Below are 19097 nucleotides of genomic sequence, written 5' to 3'. Positions count from 1 at the left end.
CCTTATATCTTGACAACACAGATTGGCTGATTGGCATCACAACTACAACACAATCCCAGGCCCTGACTGTGCAGAGCTGTGTGACGTAATAGGTAGCAGGCAAGAATGTGGAAAAATGTTAGATTTAGATCAACTTTATTAATCCCCGAAGGGAAATTGAATTTTCATGGCAGCTCAGTACATTCAAAGAACACCCAGAAATACAACACAGTACTGTGAATACAATGCAATTAAAAAAGCTTATATTTTATTCTGTGTTTAGCTGTGTTCTGAGTCTTGGCATAATACATTCATGAGTGTGTGTGTGTGTATTTCAGATATGATCAGGGACTGGGAATTATATGGTGTCTATCAGGAGTTAGATCCTCAGGTAAAGCTGCAGAAAATAGCAGAAGCCGAGCGGATCTTGGGCTGGATGAGAAATCTGGACCTCTCTTCCAAAGAGCCACTTGCTACTGATGAGTCCTCCGAGGCCCATGAATGTGAGGTTTTTGTGTTTATTAACTGAATTCTGCTTGTGTGTATGTGCTCTCATTCAACTTCTGCCTTTATGTGTCTGATTGTAGTGCTCCGACGTGTGCGCCATTTGGAGAAAACTCTGATGACTACACAGGGGCGTCTGTCACCTATGCAGGAAGTGGTGGGTCGATTCACCTCCAGACTCTTTCAAGCTCAGGATCTCCTCAGCAAAGCTGAAGACACACTGCAACAGGCACTCAACAAATACAAGACCAACCAGCTCAAACTTCAGAGGAGAGAGGTATCTTCTTTTCAAATTCAATTTCAACTGTGGTTGTCATATCCAGTAGTTTTTGATTTGAGTTAAGTCATTTTGAGTAATTAATAATTAGTATCTCACCTGATATTTATTTAAAATACTTCAGTCAGATTCAAACACTTTTTCATGTTGTTTTAATGTTTATATTGTAGATGTCACAGAAACGTTTCTTTCTTTTCTCAGGCACAGCAGCAGCGTCTGAAAGACACCTATGACAGTGTCAATCAAACTACTGTTACTGCTGGGGTAATCGTCTCTGAGGCAAACCAGACTGTCCTTGAGATGGAAGATATGAACACGGTAAATCTTCTTTTAATCAACTTTCTGCACAGCATATACTGTAAACTACTGTATGGAAATTAAAACTATTATAAGAGTTTATATAATACATTTTAACAGCTTTTATATTTTCCATTAAATAACAAAAATACTGTTCACCAAAGATATTTAGAAGATAGATATTAGAAGATAGAAATATATTACTCTCTTTCTCTCTCTCTCTTTTTTTTTCTCAAGTGCACCAATTATTGATAAGCACGTATTAGTGGGAAAAAAATGATCATAAACTTAAACTTTTTCAAAATACAGAGTTCTGGCATGAAACTCTAGATGGCGCAGTCCGATAGGTCTAACTCAATCTGACCTAATGACATCATTATCACATGGCACAGCTGATTGGTTCTCTCCTGTATCGGTAGCCAATGAGCTCGCTGCTCAACATTCAAATATATGACTAGTGCTTGCCGTAGCAGTTGCAGCTTGCTTCAGAAACCCTCCACCTTCCCCAGCTCCACCTGTATAGATCTGCTACGAGGTGATTAGCAAGTCTCGTACTTGCTCTGCCGCAGCAGCAGCATAGCAGATCTATTCCGCCAAGACCAAATACATTAACATTGTCATGTACATTACCATGCCAATCCCTCCGAGAGTTGTCATGACAGAAATAATATTATGTTTTAATATTACGTTTTTTAAATGTTTTTAAAGTAGATTTCTATGTTGTAAGCTCTAGACACAATAACATTTATACAATGAAATGGCATAGCAAAATTGAAATATATAAGCTGAAGAACATAAACGTACATTGCCAATAACCCCTTTAAACCTTAATGAATGTATTTATTGTTACTGGTGTCTTATTCAATCTGTATGTATAGAATGTGAGAGAACAGCATGCAGAAATCGATGGGGCTCGTGTGTTACTGGAGAGAAAGACAGAGAAGTTGTCTCAGTCGGACAGAGATCTAGTTCTGAGAGCCGAGGATCATGCTGATGATCTGCAGAGACACGCTGAAGAACTTCAGTAGTGAGTTTCAAACCAGAAATGACTAATGATATTTCTCTATCTGTATGATATACTTTCATCCATGGGTATCACAAAATGGCTGTTGCATCATTCCAGCACTCAGATGACAATCGCTATGGTCTTATTTCTTTTATTTAGTAATCTGAAAGGAAGTGATGCAAATGGACATGTACAGAAAGCCCTGAACGCCTTTACTGTGTATGACAATATTGTTAAAAACATAGATGATGCTAACATCACTGCCCTGACCGCTCTCAACATCTCCAGCAGTACTCATGACGTAAGCATACTTTGATATATTACGATTTTGCACGAACCTCTAATGTTCTTCAAAGAAGAGAATGGAATTATTGTATATCTAAGAAAATGGTGAAAATTATCAATTTCTTTCAACAACATAAATGTCTTATTGATTCCAAACTTTTGAATGGCAATGTATCTCTGTGCAAGGTGGTTAATGTGGTTACTTCAAATGTATTCTGATATTTCTCTCAGGCTACTGATGTATTAAACTCTCAACTGAACCTCACGCGCTCTCAGAGTAACGATATCTTCACAGAGGCCTCATCCTTGTACTTTAAGCAGAAAGGTAAAGCAGAGAAAGTGCTTCTTTTCCTACATGGATAAAACTTGCTCCACATTTCCATAGAATTGATAATAGAACATTTACATTTATTCATTTAGTACTTGCATTTATCCGAAACATCTTACAAATAAGGAACATCACAAACAATTCGTCATAAGAGCCAATAATATTTATAGCATACATTGCCAAGTTTAAAATATAAACAGTAGTTGTGGATTAGAAGTTATTTCAGAAGTTATTTTAATGCAGATTGTGTGTTGTATTTTGTTTTGCAGATGTTGAATCCACAGTCCTTGACAATAAGAAATACATTGAAGAGACCAATGATATGATGGAAAGCTCCTCTAAAAAAATAGCTAAGATCATTAGTGACATCAATGCAATTCATAAAGGCAAGAATAAATGGTTCCATGCCTGCTTATGTTGTACTACCATCTCTGCCTGTCTTGACAACTTTGGTTCAGAATTTGGCAATTCTGTTTTTATGTTTACACGTACACATATTTCTGCTCTTCTTTTATTTACGTCTTAGTATTCTAGTATTTTCACCAACAAAAAATGTTTTAAGTCAGTTATTTCTATCTTTTGCTGTAGTGTGTCAGTAGGAAATATCAGTTTACGTTTCCAAACATTCATTTCGCATTTAATTGTAATAATCCAATGAGATTTTTGTCAGACAACAGCCAGTGCTCCACACAGAGATCTGATCTTATCAGTCTGTCTGGAATGACATGAAGAAACAGAACAAACCGAGACAGACTAAATCCAGAAGAACTGTGGAGAACAACGTCTCCAAGATGCTTCAAGAAATCTACCTGCAAAGCTCCCTGAAAAACTATGCGCAAGTGCACCGAGGGCAAAAGCTGCTTTAAACACAAAGGACGGTCACACCAAATGTTGATTTAATTTAATTAACAGAAGTTAATTGATAAAGAAAGTCTATTTATGACATTATTTTTTGACAGCATCCTCATTTTACAGCATTTTTAAACAAGTGCCTAAAACTTTTAACAGTACTGTAGCTTTGCAGGTAGGTTTCTTGAAGCGTCTTGGAGACGTTGTTCTCCACAGTTCTTCTGGACCTAGTCTGTCTCAGTTTGTTCTGTTCCCGTCATTCTAGAAGACTGGAAATACTATTTTAACAAAATTTATATTTTATATTATATTTCTATAAAATTTATATTTCTTTTAATATTTTTTTCTGTGGGGAGTGTTATTTGCCTTTTAGTCTGAACAAAACAGGTTTAAAAAGTTCATGATTAGTTCCAGTCAAGACCTAGTACAGAGACTGCTCGTGTCAGAGTTCCCAATGACGTACTTGCCAGCAGACCAGTTGTGTTTCTGTGCTAGTATTGCATGTGCATTTTCAGATGTTTGCATTACAATACATATTTGTGAATAAGTTTGTCTTTGTGTGTGTGTTGTTGTCTCAGATCGAACTCCGAAACGTCTGCAGTTCACTCAGGAAGTGGCTGAGGGCACTCTGAACCGCTCTGCTGAAGTGTTGCAGATGGTGACACCCATCTTAAAGAGAGTGGAGGAGTGGGATAGCAACATGAAAAATGAGGCATACTCCGCCGTAGCTTTTGAGCGCACTGTTCTGTCTGCCGGCGAGGCAGGTATGGTAGCCCTGCTAGTAGTATGGTAGCCCTAGTACCATTTAAATATCATTTAGATAGCAACAGTAGCTTTTGAATGTTCTGTATGTAGGAACTGTAGACAAATTTACAGTGTTTTGACTACTACTCATTTTTACTATACTTAACACCCAGTAATGACTAGTCTGAAGCAACAATTAGTTGTCTTTTAATTCAGAGTTCAGAGAGTGAATGTTGCATAGCCCCATAACTCAAAAACATATTTTCTCATAATAGCAAAACGGAATACCAAAAAAAAAAAATGTTTTTGACCATTTTACCCACAATTCGGGTTTGTATGTATGCATATTTATGCTTATTCCAGTATAATGTTCTCATTCTTATGTTCTAATTCATTCTAATTCATATGGTATACTGAAGCATTTTGTGTGAGGAGTGCTATTTATATAGCGCATAGATTTTCTTCCTATATCCATCTAATTTTAATGGACAAAGGCAGCAATTTGGAACCGATATTTTGTGCATGCTGGCCTTTTTCCTTGTTGAATTCGTGCAGGATTATGAAGAGTGTTGCAAATGTTTTCTTACTCAGTTTGCATGTGTTTATTTGTATGTTTAGTTGAAGACCTGTCAGAGATTGTGCCAGAGCTACTCAGTAAGCTGCGTGTGGTTGAAGAGAAAAAACCTGTGAATAATGTCTCCACAAACATCATGAAAATCAGAGAACTCATCGCACAGGCCCGCAGTGTCGCAAAGAAGGTACATCAGGCATTACAAATGAACATCATGTTGACTGATCCACATGTAAAAACACAACACATTTAGTCAGTCACATTCAGAATCTCTTGTGAATAGTGTTGTGTCTTTGTCTTGTCTTGGAAAGGCTTAAAACATTGTATTGAATAAATTTGTAAATGTTTTAGAGAGTAAAAGGTGTTAGCCGTCACTGTTGCATGCTACATATTTAGCAAGTCTGTAAAACCTGAGACCAAGCGGTATAATCATTGGGACGTAAGTGAAAAGAGTGAGAGAAATATTTATTTTGTAAAAAGTACTTTTTAAAGTATGCTAAAGTGTACTTCTTTTTCACAAGTGTAAACTGCACACTATTGAGAACTTGACTTGAGCATGAGAAATCAAGCGTAGCGTTAGTTCTGGCAGGTCACGTTAGTCAAGCTCGCATCAGCTGACCTTCAGCTGATCCCTATCTACCTATGGGACTACGACACCTATCTAAGCATTCATATATAAGGTCCCTCAGTATTATCAGCAGTTTTCGCATTGCTCAATAGCTAATTACCCTCCTCCATCCCCAACTCCTCCTCTGTCAGTCGGGATTCAGCCTTCTGATTCTCCTTGAATCAGACTAATTCTAAAATGTGTACATAAAATGATTGAACTTTAACAATATCTGCAATACATTTGTTAGTTCTGTTCTGTTCTGTTTACCCTGGGGGGTTATTGCTGCTCTCCCTGCTCTCATCCATGCTAGGCTGCATGGAGGCGCAGGGAGTTCTTGCCCAGAACAGAACCATACCGCCAATCCAAACTGTATGCTAATTGTCAATCATCTTTGACGATAGTGGTCCTGACAGAACTTGATGATAACAGACTTGACGGACTTGACTTGAACATGAACATGAACATGAATAGGCTTGACAAAACTCACCAGCAGTGGGTTACACAAGAAACTATGGAAATGTAAGGGCTACTGTATATTTACAGGACTATGTGGATCACATGACAAAAAACAATTGCACTAATATTGTTGTCTTATAGTTAGTTCCCTATGACTAAAGAAATTCCTTTTGAGTTGGAGCAATTCAAGCTTGAAGAACCTCAATTTTGGCATTTTTGCCAGTTCAATATTATACTACAACAAGAGTGCATACTGTGTGAATGCCTGTAAGTGTAAAAATGAAACTTTTCTCTATAATTGCAGGTGCAAGTGTCCATGAAATTTAATGGCCAGTCTTCTGTAGAAGTTCATCCCCACTCCAACCTAGACGAGCTAAAGACAGTCACGTCCATCAGTTTCTACATTAGAGTGGACCCAGACAAAGACCCCATAGAAGATCGCTTCCTACTCTACTTGGGAGACAAGCAAGTAAGCACTAGCGAGAGAGAAATGGGCCTGAAAGGGGGAAGTGGATATCACTCATTCAAACGCTGGTTTACGAATGATTATTGTGTGTTGCTGGAGACATAAGACAGTTGATCATATTTTCATTGGCAGAGCAAAAATAAACTTGTTTATTTTACTGCTGTATAAAAGAAATATGAGTTATTGCAGGTGTCTGCATTGCAATGGTGATGTGATTCTGTACACTCCATTAAAGTATTCCAGATTGTTGTAGTCTGCTGTGTTTTCTACAACCTAGCATTTGAAACTGGCAGCAAAATTTGAAATTTCCACTGTTATCTGATTTGCATAGTCCCACTAGCTAAAGCAATGTAGACAGCATGTGCAAATAAATGACACTAGCAGCTGGAACAAATGACATTTAGTGAACTCTTTCCTTAATTAGTGTGTTTTCTTATTTCACTCAGTTGTTGGCCCAAACTCACGTTCTATTCCACCCCCTCCCCCTTTGCAGTGTAAACCACAGGACATCTGCAACATAAATGTGATGAATTTATAAAAAAGGCTATAATTTTTCATTATTTATTTATGCATTGTCCTGTTTAATGTCGATTCCACTTCTCTCTGTGTGTAGGGACGTAAGGACTACATGGGACTGGCCATAAAGAACGATAATCTGGTGTATGTGTATAATCTGGGAGGAGAGGTTGTAGAGATTCCTCTCAGTTCAAAGCCAGTGAGCTCCTGGCCGCCTGTCTTCAATCTTGTTAAAGTGGAGAGGTAGAGCAACTGCTTTCATTATATGATCATGCATAATGTTTTTCTTAAGAAACACAGTTCACAAAGTACAGCAGCCAAATATGGGGGTCAGTACACTCTAAAAAATGCTGGGTTAAAACAACCCAATAGCTGGGTTTGTCCCTTTTTAACCCAGCGCTGGGTTATAATTAACCCAGCATTTTTTAGAGTGTATAAATACAATTACAGAACAAATTTTCAGCACTGTTTCATCTGAAGTTTATAGAGCCTGTTGCTGTTTTTTTTTTTTTTTTTTATAGATACATCCCATTTTGTGCTGCACCAAAATTAAAACTACATTTAAAATTAAAACATGACCATCATTCAAGATTTCACCAATGAACATGGTCCATAATTAAACCCGTTTATTAAATAATTTTGCGGCTGTTGTAATAAGACTTGTTAGGAAGGTTTCCATCTTTTAGCTTTTCTTCAGTCACTAGTTTGCATGTACTGGGAAAAAAAAAAGAAAATAGAAAAAAAGAAAAACTCTAACTTGTTACAAAAAATTTGTTTTTCTGAACAGGACAATTCAAGAGTCATACTTGTTAGTTAATAAAGTTCTCAATCCTAAAATTTTGTGTGAATGTATAGCCCAAGGAAAGTGAATTTGTGTATGATGCTTTTACATCAAATGCATGTCAGATGTTTTGCCAAGGGAAGACCATGCATGCAGATATTTGTATACAGTACTTAGTCTATAATCACTGGATTTACCCTTCTTTCTGGTAGGTTGGGTCGGCATGGTAAACTGTTCCTGACGGTTCCAAGTCAAGACACCACCGCAGAGCAGAAGTTTATCCAGAAAGGAGAGGCAGATGGGACAGACTCTTTGTTTGATCTTGATCCTAAAGACAATGTTTTTATCGTGGGAGGAGTGCCTCCTGATGTAAAGGTGCAAACATCTCTTTATTCTAAGGACAATGTCTCAAATAGGGTTAAAGGCTCTGATATACTCACAGTGAAGTTTTTTTTCATTCTTTGTTTAGGGGTAAAAATAAGTTTGAAATGCCTTTGCAGCGGTCTACTCTTAGTGAACATCCCAATGCTTCCCACACTGCTCAGTGTTGTGTTTAGATGAATATGTAAATATGTGCTGTGCTTCTTCTCTCAATAACAAAGTGGTGAGAAAATAGCAGTTAAGAAAGCATCTGATCGTAATGATGTGGATTTGTTGCACGAGCTCTGCACTTCTGCACTTCAGTCAAGTAAAGTAACGTTATGTTTACTTATATAACACTTTATGCGATAGTTTGCACAAGCGACTTTATAGTATTAAACACTTCAATTTCTACTATAAAGTAGCTCTCTAGTGTTTTCTTAAAAACGTTTTTCAAAAGACTGATCAGAGGAAATGAACCAGTGAAAAATTTCTCATCAAAGAAGGTGGAGTACAGTGGTAGTGTGACGGTGTTTACCAGCCAAAATGAAATTTTCTAGAGATTTGCTTTGGCAAGCGGTTTCAAACTCCCAAAACAAACTCCAAACAAACTTCGTTTTGACCTGATTTTTTTTTTTCAAAATGAAGTCACACCAGTTCTTTTTAAGATTTCGCTTGAAGTATATCAGGGTCTTAACACTTTATTTCGATAGTCCACTTTAGACATTCTACTAAACTTTAAGTAACTTTGCAACTGTCAATTACAAGTCATTAGAGTTTTAGTAGACTTAATATCTGCTAGCACTTTATACTTAGCAAGTACATTTCAACTTTTTCCGATAACTCTAACCCTAACCCAACGTAAAAATCTATGAATACTCTAATGAGAGTGGATTATCGAAACAAAGTTTAACCCAGTTAAAGGGTAATTAATTTTTTTTTTTTTTTTGGTAACAAATTCATATGAATAAATGTCCATCATGTTGTTCCAGCTTCCTCCAGCTTTGACTTTGGCTCCTTTTGTTGGTTGCATTGAATTAGAGACTTTGAATAGTGATGTCATCAGTTTGTACAACTTTAAGCAACTTCACAAAATGAATGTTTTGGAATCGATGCCTTGTCCCAGGTAAAGAAACCTTTCCTTATATCCCTCCATTCTTTAAACCGTAAACACTATGTACTGTAGGTGAACACTGCCTAAAGCTGGGGCCAAACAGTTTCATACGGCCTTATGTGTTAATAGTTCATCTAGTTCAATCAATATTCCTGTATTCCCTTTATGGGTTTTGGTTTGCCATTTAATGTTTTATTGATATATTTTAGTCTTTTTATGTTTAAATATTGTTACATCAAAGCAAGATAGTGATGTTTGTGGTCTCTTAAAGTGCCCCTATTATGGGTAATGAAAGGTTCATATTTCAGTTTTGGGAGTCCCCAATAACAGGTTGACATGCATGCAAGGTCAAAAAACACTTTCATTGTCTTATAATATGCATTTATTTTTACCTTACTTTCTCAAGGACTCCCAAACGATTCGCGTTGAATGATTCATTTTTTCAAACCCCTCCTTTGCGTGACGCTAATCTGCGGTGATTGGTCCGATTGGTCTCATTTTCCTTTCATCTCGCCTGTGATGCCTGATAAAGCAGCGTTTGTAGGCGCAGTGCTGCTTTGTGTACAGCGTTACTGGGGAAACCGCTATTTTTACTGCTCCAAAAGCCGCACCTAGTGGCAAAGAATGAATTTGCATTTTCATTCAAACCAACGTGAAAAGAACAACAAGTGGGCGGGCAATATGCTAATGTTTCATGTTGATGTCAACATGAAATCGCTTGGAATTTGTTTTAAAAACGACTCATTTCAATGATTCAGAGTCGACTCTTTCTTTTGAGAGACAATAACTTTATACACGGTGCACTTTCAGATTTAAAACTTTGCAGGATGTTTTCATTCACTTAGAGCTGTGTTATACACTGCATGAAAGCTAATTTAAAAAAATCCATAATAGGGGTACTTTAATACCTACTTGGTTTGCAAGCAGAAAATTGCATGAATAAAGTTTTAGGTCTCATTAGCCCAATAAGCAAGTAAAACAATATTTTAGGTATGATGAGATGTGTTGCTCAACTCTAAAAAGGTCTGTCCATGCATCAGTAGCTCTATGACTGTGCTTGATATCTTGAAAACCGTATATAGTTATGATTGTATGGCTTCATGCGTTCACATTTTCTTACTTCTAAATGTTAAGATTTTTTCAGATGTTTCTCACAAAAGGTGTCTTTTGTGCTTGAATGACATCAAAGTTTATACTGTAAGGCAATTTGTGCTGTATATGGTCTGTTTACACGTTGTGATCTCTGTGTTTTCCAGGCATAAGTTGGCTTTCTCTCAGAGTCGTGTGACAAGTTTTTTGTTTGATGGCAGCGGCTTTGCTTTAGTCAACAACATTGAGAGAAGAGGCAAAATTGGCATTGTCACTCGGTTTGATATCGAAGTTCGAACTGTTGCCAACAATGGCATTCTATTCCTCATGGTTAATGAGGTAAATATGGTTTCATTGTAAATGTTGTTCTTAAATTATTATGCACTGATTCTTGGGCTCTGGGACAAAAATAGAAAAGTGGAAATAAATAAATAAATAAACACTTAGAAGGTTTAAAAAAAAAAAAAAAACTTTATTGGATGTAACATGCAAAAGTATTATTATAATTCCACATTCCAGATTATTCATGAATAATCTTTAGAAATCTAAAACTTAAAAAAAACAAAAAACATTATCAATGCTGTGTTTATACCATAACCTCACTAATATTGGCACCCATTGTAAATATGACCAAAATGGACTGTGAAAAAATATTTTTTGGCTTTCCAAAAAATATATACTAAATTTTTGAGGCAATTCAGCTTCATTGGCTGAAACACTTGACCCCACATATATTGCATTGTTGGATTTATGCCACAGGCAAATTTTTTCATACTGGAGCTGAAAAATGGGTTTCTCCGTCTGATGTACGACTTTGGTTTCACTAATGGTCCTGTCATCATGGAGAGTAACTTAGCCAAACTCCAGATCAACGATGCTCGATATCATGAGGTATTGCTGTCTTGAGACCACTTCAAGAGCAATTCATCAAGTCATATCTTAAAACATAATATGGCCACACTATTGCTATTTTTCTTTCTCAGGTGTCTGTAATCTATCATCACTCTAAGAAGATCATTCTGTTAGTGGACAGAAGCCATGTTAAGTCCATGGAAAATGAAAAGAAACCCTTACCGTTCTCTGATATCTATATTGGAGGAGCTCCTTCTAGCATTCTGCTTTCTAGGTGAGAACCACTGTTGCATATTAATCCTCCGATCAGCAGTACTCATTTTTAACACTCAACCTAGCCATATGAATGAGCCATAGCCTATGTCTCACAGGCCAGAGCTGTCATCCCTGGTGGGACTGAAGGGTTGTGTAAAGGGCTTCCAGTTCCAGAAAAATGTCTTCAATCTCCTGGAGGAGCAGGGAACCATTGGCATCAGCAGTGGCTGTCCTGAGGAATCGTTTGTATGTAGCACACCTTCCTATAGTCATAGGCTGTCCCTGAAATAGCATACTTGTAGGTTATTTTTTGAAGAAGTATTACTTTGCGACCTCTAAAAAAAGGTATTTTCTGTATAGTATGTATGAGTGCAATATGAATGTAATCCAGACCTTTGCCATGTTGTTATTGTCATGTGACCTACCAGCACCAGTTGCAGTAACATTGCTGGATTTGTGCTGTTTTGCCTGATGCCGTGAATGAGACCACATCATTTTGATACTTGAATTTTGTTACTCCAACCATGGATAAAAAATTAATTAGTTTAATGAACACAGTTACACAAATGCCATTTCCGTCAGTGCTGTATTTAACTTATCCAACAATTACCATTATGGATATAATTATGTCGATGTAATGTAGCTATGTTCTAAATAAAAAAAATAAAAAAAAATAAAAATGTATTATGACGTTTTAAAAGGACTGTTGTTGTCTTCTACCTGCAGATGTCCCGTAAGGTGTATTTCACGGGTGATGGCTATCTGGGCTCTACAGCTAAAATCTCACCATTCCAGTCTTTTGAAGGAGGACTAAACTTCAGAACACTACAGTCCAATGGACTCCTATTCTACCACAGAGATGGGGTACAGTCTTTTTTATTATCTTCTTAGTTTTACCATGTTTTACCCAGTCAAGTCTTGTTCTTTCTCTGACCTAAAAGAAAGTGAAGCCAAGCCTAAACCAACCAACAAATGAAGGAGATCCAAGGTTTTGTTGCTTATGTCATTTGAAACATATGAAGTTACATATCTGTTTCAGTGGTTGCATCACATAGAGTACAACGCTTTTCCACCATATGAACCTGCCGAGTCCCTGCTAGAGTAGAAACTGTTCTTGCTACTATATGATGAAAGGGGTTTGGGTGAATGTATGTTTGATACAGAGGGTAATTTTTTTTTCCATGATGTTATAGATCAAGCCAGTCTTTCTCTGTTCTAGCTGGATGAGTTTTCTCTCTCAGTGGAGAATGGTGCTGTGGTGCTCCAGTCCAAAGGAACCAGAGTCAGATCACATAAGAAGAATTATAATGATGGACGATCTCATTTCTTAGTTGCCTCAGTCACCAATCAGAAGTAAGTTGCTGACTTTCTTCAACGATTTGCACACTTACTGACATATTGTGTCATCCCAGGACATCTTGTCCTGTATACTGTACATTTGCACACTTTTTACAGCGTCAGCATTTGTGGAAGTACTGGGAACGGGACGTCTTTTCCAACTTGAAAACAATATTTGTGTTGAATTTTAAATTACAATTGTGTTGTATTTATTTAGCTCCTAGTCGTGTAGAGACTAGTTTTTGTAGAGCACTCTTTGGGATTACACGGCCACAAGCATTTTTATGTTTTTTTTGACTACCGATATGTTTATTTTACAGTGGCCTTTTTGAAATGGCTTGTTCCGGTAATGAAATCCATTTCCCTGCTATGACACTTGACATGTATATTTCTTTTTTCTTTTCTTTCTTTTTTTTGCAAAGATTTACAAAGTTATCACAATTCTGCTTTGTTTTTTTTCTTTGTTATATTATGTGGTATGAAGTATAAAGTTTTTAACATAACCATAAGCGGCAACAGCCATTCAGTTTACAGTTCAGTTCATGTCTTTGTCAATGTTCAGCCTCAGCAGGGAAATCTCCAACATACTGTTATATGAATGATATTAATGGTCTTTGTCTTTCTATATTTTAGTTAGTACAGTTTGAATACCATGCAAGTGTTATTTCTCATCATATTTTTCTGGACAGTAGTTTTAATTAAAATTATTTATTTTTATGATGCATCTCATCGTCACTATTGTTGGTCATTTTGTTGATCTCATATCAGCATTCCACACTTCCCTGATGAATACCTGTATTAGATGAAGTTCTGAATCTTTTGAATTGTCCTTATATGTATACACTTGTTACATCAACCAGTTTTTATTCATGATCTCTAGGTATGAACTTGTCATTGATGACAAAGACAAGCAGGATAAGAAGAAGCCGTCTTCCTCATCTCAGTCGGATAATGTTCCAAAGACGTTCTACTATGGAGGCTCTTCTACGAGTTCCATACAGAATTTTACTGGGTGCATCAGTTATGCATACATTAGCAGGTAACAAATACAACCTACACTCAGCAAAGCCCTTTACATACAAGACTATATTGAACAGAGTTGACAAACAACTAATTGATCTAATCCCAATTCTGATAGCAATGACTGTGATTGTGTGATGTTGTTTTTTTTTTTTTTTTGACCTTCACAGAGCAGCATAACTAAATTTATAGAAGAGCTCTCTGCACCTTCATTATGGATTTAGATATTTTTTTCTGCTGTCTGGCTGGTTGTTCAAGTATTGATGGTCATAAAATGTACAGCCTTAAAGGTGCCATAGAATGCATTGATACTCTCTGATATCTACGTAGAAGGTATGTGGATTAGGTAGGGGCAAAAAATCTCCAGAAACAGTTTTACATGTCCATTTACATGCTCTGATTGGCTGTTTCATAGTGTGGCTCAATGTTGAGCTCTGCTCTGATTGGCTGTTTCACAGTGCGTCTCATTTCAGTAGCTCACACAGCAGGAAGGAAACACAGGGAAAATATATATTTCAATACTGTCTCTCACAGTTATATCATTGGGTAATTATACTGTATATAAAATGCGGCATCAGGGAGCTGCTATATGCGGGGCATTGCGCTTTTTACTTTCACTTTCGAGATTTGCGATCGCATGTGTTCTGTGTAAACTACAGTGGCAGTACTTACCACACATTTTACAAGATTGCTTGTCAGGGGTGCTCAGGATCCGTAAATCATTCGCCATCATCCTCAGTCATCTCTCCTTACTCTGTTTATGTGGTAAGTGAAATCTTATGTACTGTAATGTAACAGGCTACCGCTAGCAAGCAGCTAACCATGTCCCTTTAGTGGCTCGCGTTATTTTATTAGAACGCGCGTTATTTGTTTTCCGTGCCTTTCTGAAAACAGACACTAAAAAATCCCTGCACAGCACATCTCCTCCACAGCCTGGAACATAACATTTATTTCCATGATCTGCCATTTTCGCTATTATCCTCGCTTGTTTCTTCATAATACCTGCAGAACGTCTGATGATTCGGCTGTGCAGGTTCGGCTAGCGGCTGGCATAGAACATGGGCGGGTATATGTAAATTTTGGGGGCGTAACTATTAGTGATCCCGACTGTAACGTCACAGTCGGTGTTATGTTCTGATTCGCCTATTTTTCAGTGGTCTTTTGCATGCACGAGATTTACATAAGAAGGAGGAAACAATGGTGTTTGAGGCTCACGGTATGTCATTTCCATGTACAGAACTGTTATTATTCAACTATGCCAAGGTAAATACAGTTTTCCATTCTATGGCACATTTAATGTTGTCTAAGTCCACCCAAAAATGAAAATTTGCTGAAAATGTACTCACCCACAGGGCACGTAGATGTGTTTGTTTCTTCATATGTACAGATTTGTAAACATTTAGCATTATTTCACTAGCTCACCAATGGATCCTCTGCAGTGAATGGGTGCCGTCAGAATATGTCCAAACAGCTGATAAAAACATCACAATAATCCACACCACTCCAGCCCATCCGAGTTTTGTGAAGCGAAAAGCTGCATGTTTTTATGAAACAAATCCATCATTGAGCAAAATACAAGTTCATAATCCATAATAATGCTTTCTCCAGTGAAAAAGTCCATCCCTTGTTTTCCTCTCTCATCAAAATTCACTGGTGAAAGCAATGTTATGGATAGAGGACTGAAGCAACGGTTTGAATTTAAAAACATCTTAGTGATGAATTTATTTATTAAAAACACACAGCTTTTTGCTTCACAAGACTTGGATGAACTAGAGTGGTGTGGATCATTGTGGTGTTTTTATCAGCTGTTTGGACACATTCTGATGGCACCCATTCACTGTAGAGAATCTACTGGGGAGCAGGTGATTCTGATGCAGAAACAATCTTGGCCAACATCTTGGATGGCCTGAGGGTGAGTACATTTTAGGCAAATTTCATTTTTGGGATGAACTGTTCCTTTAAAACAGCACTTGACACACATTAACAGTAACAAACAGCACTCAGTGTACACAAATGACCTTGGTCATGTGTGATTCCAAAGTGTTATATTCTATAGTGACTTCAGACTTATTTATGCAAGTGTGATGTGATGTGTATGTGATGCAGGCAGGATAGAGATATAGAGCCAGAAGACTTCCAACGTTACAGTGAGAATGTGCAGGTGTCGCTCCAGGACTGCCCACTAGAGAGACCCCCTGCTGCTCTGCACAATAAAGACAGCAGAGAATCATCTAGAAGAAGTCCAGGACACTCCCGCAAGGTGCAACATGACAACACACACAGATGCTCAAATACACTGTGTTATTACACTGTTATACACTTAAACATACTGTTGTTTCTCAGGTGGGCAGGGATGAATCTAGCCTGCCACATGGCTTGAAGAACAATCCTTTGGATGCTCCGGAGACAGAGGTTGCTTCCTGTTACCTGTCCTCTCGCCCCCGAGTGACCCGCCATGCCCACCACTATGGCGGTTTTGCCCACAGCCGACATGAGTACACAGGAATTGCCAGTGTTATCAGAGATGAGTGAGTATTGTTGGGTATAAAGAAGGATGACTGAAGTAGAATTAACTCTAATTAATTATGAGATAATTTTGCTAAAATTTAGTTTTTCCAACAGGCTCATTTCCTGTTTGATATTTCGTGACATTTGTAGAATATCCACTTGAATGGCTCAAAAAAAAAAATCAGTTTAATCTGAAACAGATTCACAACATTTTATTATGTTAGCTGTTCAGTGAGTGACACTACAAAGATAAAGGTAGAGTATGCGATTTCGGAGAGGCTAGCAATAGCAAGCTAGCTATGAAAGCATAAGATCCCTTCCTACAAATCACTCTACAAAGCCACGCCTCCTCCAAAACACATGACTGGGCTCAGGCAGACCAGAGGGTATCCAGCAACACGATGAGGCTATTGAGACTATTACAATAATAAAGCAACAAATGCAAATACATACAGTTAGGTCTATATACTGTATATTTGGACACTGACACAGTTGTCATAATTATGGCTCTGTATGCCACCAGAATAGAATTAAAATGAAACAATCAAGATGAAATTGAAGTGCAGACTTTAAGCTTTAATTCAAGGGGTTGAACAAGAATATAACATAAAAAGCTTAGGAATTACAATCATTTTTATACACAGTCCCCCCATTTTCAGGGGCTCTAATGTAATTGGACAAATAAATATAATCATAAATAAAATGTTAATTTTTATTATTTTGTTGAGAATCCTTTGCAGGCAATGACTGCCTTAAGTCTGGAACTCATGGACATCAGCAGAGACTGGGTTTCCTCCTCCATGATGCTTTGCCAGGCCTATACTGCAGCTGTCTTCAGTTGTTTGTTTGCGGGTCTTTCTGCCTTTAGTTTTGTCTTCAGCAAGTCAATTGGGTTGAGATCAGGAGATTGACTTGGCCATTGCAGAATAATCCACTTTTTTACCTTCAAAAACTCCTGGGTTGTTTTTGCTGTATGTTTTGGCTCATTGTCCATTTGTACCATGAAGCGCCGTCCAATCAACTTTGCTCCATTTGACTGAATCTGGGCAGAGAGTACATCCCTGTACACTTCAGAATTCATCCGGCTGCTTCTGTCCTCTGTCACATCATCACTAAACACCAGTAACCCAGAGCCACTGGAAGCCATGCATCTTTTTTACCTTCAAAAACTCCTGGGTTGTTTTTGCTGTATGTTTTGGGTCATCATCCATTTGTACTATGAAGCGCCGTCTAATCAACTTTGCTGCATTTGACTGAATCTGGACAGACAGTATATCCCTGTACACTTCAGAATTCATCCGGCTGCTTCTGTCCTCTGTCACATCATCACTAAACACCAGTAACCCAGAGCCACTGGAAGCCATGCATGCTCATGCATCACACTGCTCCACCTTGTTTCACAGATGATGTTATATGCTATGTTATATGATATGCTTTGGATCATGAGCTGTTCCAAGCCTTCTTCATACTTTTTTCTTTCCGTCATTCTGGTACAGGTTGATCTTAAATTCAGCCGTCCAAAGAATGGATTGGCTTTTTTTAGATGTTTTTTTTTTGGCAACGTTTAATCTGGCCTTGTTTGCACCTTGTGGTGAACCCTCTTCATGGAGAGGATCCTCCGATCATCCACTACTGTTGTCCTCCATGGATGCCCAGGATTTTTTATGTTGCTGAGCTCACCAGTGCGTTCTTTTTTTTTCTCAGAATGTACCAAACTGTTGATTTGGCCACTCCTAATGTTCCTGCTCTCTCTTTCTCTGATGGATTTGTTTTGATTTTGAAGCCTAACAATTGTCTTTTTCACTTGTATGGAGAGCTCCTTTGACCACAAGATCTGGGTTCACAGCAACAGCTTCCAAATGCAAATGACACACTTAGAATCAACTCCAGACCTTTTACCTGCTTAATTGATGTTGAAATAATGAAGGAATAGCCCACATCTGTCCATGAAATGGCTTTTGAGTAAATTGTCCAATTACTTATGGTCCCTTGAAAAAGGGGGAGGTAAATATTAAATAGCTGTAATTCTTTAACCTTTCCTCACATTTTGGTGAGAATACCCTCAAATTAATGCTCAGAGTGTGCACTTCAAGCCCATATTCATTATATAATTGTAACTTGAATATGTTTTGGTCAACAGCTAAAATAATAAAAAATTGTGCCTGTGTCCAAATATATATGGACCTAACTGTGTGTTGACAGGCAGGTAGGAGAGCCTATCGTAGCTCTCGGGCTGAGGAATATGATTGGGCGAACATTTTATGGCCCTATGCTTCCACAGATGACATATATAAATACATTTAGATCAATTAACTTAGTGATTGTTATCAGGATGTGAAGAGAATTTCAACCAGCATAACAAAAAGTATTTTTGAACCAGATCACCTACCCTGCCTTTAAAGGAACACTCCACTATTTTTGAAAATAGGCTAATTTTCCAACTCCCCTAGAGTTAAACAGTTGAGTTTTACCGTTTTTGAATCCATTCAGCCGATCTCCGGGTCTGGCCGTAGCACTTTTAGCTGTAGCTTAGCATAGATTATTGAATCTGATTAGACCGTTAGCATCTCGCTAAAAAATGACCAAAGAGTTTCTATATTTTTCCTATTTAAAACTTGACTCTTCTGTAGTTACATCGTGTACTAAGACCGACGGAAAATGAAAAGTTGTGATTTTCTAGGCCGATATTGCTAGGATGGGTACCATGGGTGCAGCAGGCGCAATGATATTACGCAGCGCCTGACAATAGGCTTCTTGGAAGTTACCTAACTGGGGACTATTTTCAGGCGCTGCGTAATATCATTGCACCTGCTGCACCCATGGTACGGCAGCAAAGTTCCTTGATTATTATGCCGGAATGAGAGTATAGTTCCTAGCCATATTGGCCTAGAA

General features: G+C 37.8%; 1 protein-coding gene across 1 annotated transcript in view; it reads left to right on the top strand.

Moving 5' to 3' along the window:
• lama4 (laminin, alpha 4) overlaps positions 1–19097 on the top strand; it is a 58043-nt gene that overhangs the window by 27316 nt on the left and 11630 nt on the right. Inside the window, exons 12-33 of the mRNA XM_016462796.1 lie at positions 318–482; positions 567–760; positions 962–1078; positions 1936–2084; positions 2223–2364; positions 2580–2673; positions 2946–3062; positions 4104–4289; positions 4888–5027; positions 6211–6375; positions 6986–7131; positions 7882–8044; positions 9022–9155; positions 10400–10571; positions 10992–11123; positions 11216–11358; positions 11456–11585; positions 12066–12203; positions 12559–12692; positions 13558–13716; positions 15804–15957; positions 16041–16225. Of these exons, the coding sequence (XP_016318282.1) occupies positions 318–482; positions 567–760; positions 962–1078; positions 1936–2084; positions 2223–2364; positions 2580–2673; positions 2946–3062; positions 4104–4289; positions 4888–5027; positions 6211–6375; positions 6986–7131; positions 7882–8044; positions 9022–9155; positions 10400–10571; positions 10992–11123; positions 11216–11358; positions 11456–11585; positions 12066–12203; positions 12559–12692; positions 13558–13716; positions 15804–15957; positions 16041–16225 (3259 nt within the window). The remainder of the gene's footprint in view (positions 1–317; positions 483–566; positions 761–961; positions 1079–1935; positions 2085–2222; positions 2365–2579; positions 2674–2945; positions 3063–4103; positions 4290–4887; positions 5028–6210; positions 6376–6985; positions 7132–7881; positions 8045–9021; positions 9156–10399; positions 10572–10991; positions 11124–11215; positions 11359–11455; positions 11586–12065; positions 12204–12558; positions 12693–13557; positions 13717–15803; positions 15958–16040; positions 16226–19097) is intronic.

This window comes from Sinocyclocheilus anshuiensis, unplaced genomic scaffold (genome assembly GCF_001515605.1).
Source record: "Sinocyclocheilus anshuiensis isolate Anshui unplaced genomic scaffold, SAMN03320099.WGS_v1.1 scaffold937, whole genome shotgun sequence".
In the NCBI taxonomy this organism is placed as follows: Eukaryota; Metazoa; Chordata; class Actinopteri; order Cypriniformes; family Cyprinidae; genus Sinocyclocheilus; species Sinocyclocheilus anshuiensis.
The sequence above is the reverse complement of the archived record's forward strand: the minus strand, read 5'-3'. Positions and strand labels throughout refer to the sequence as shown.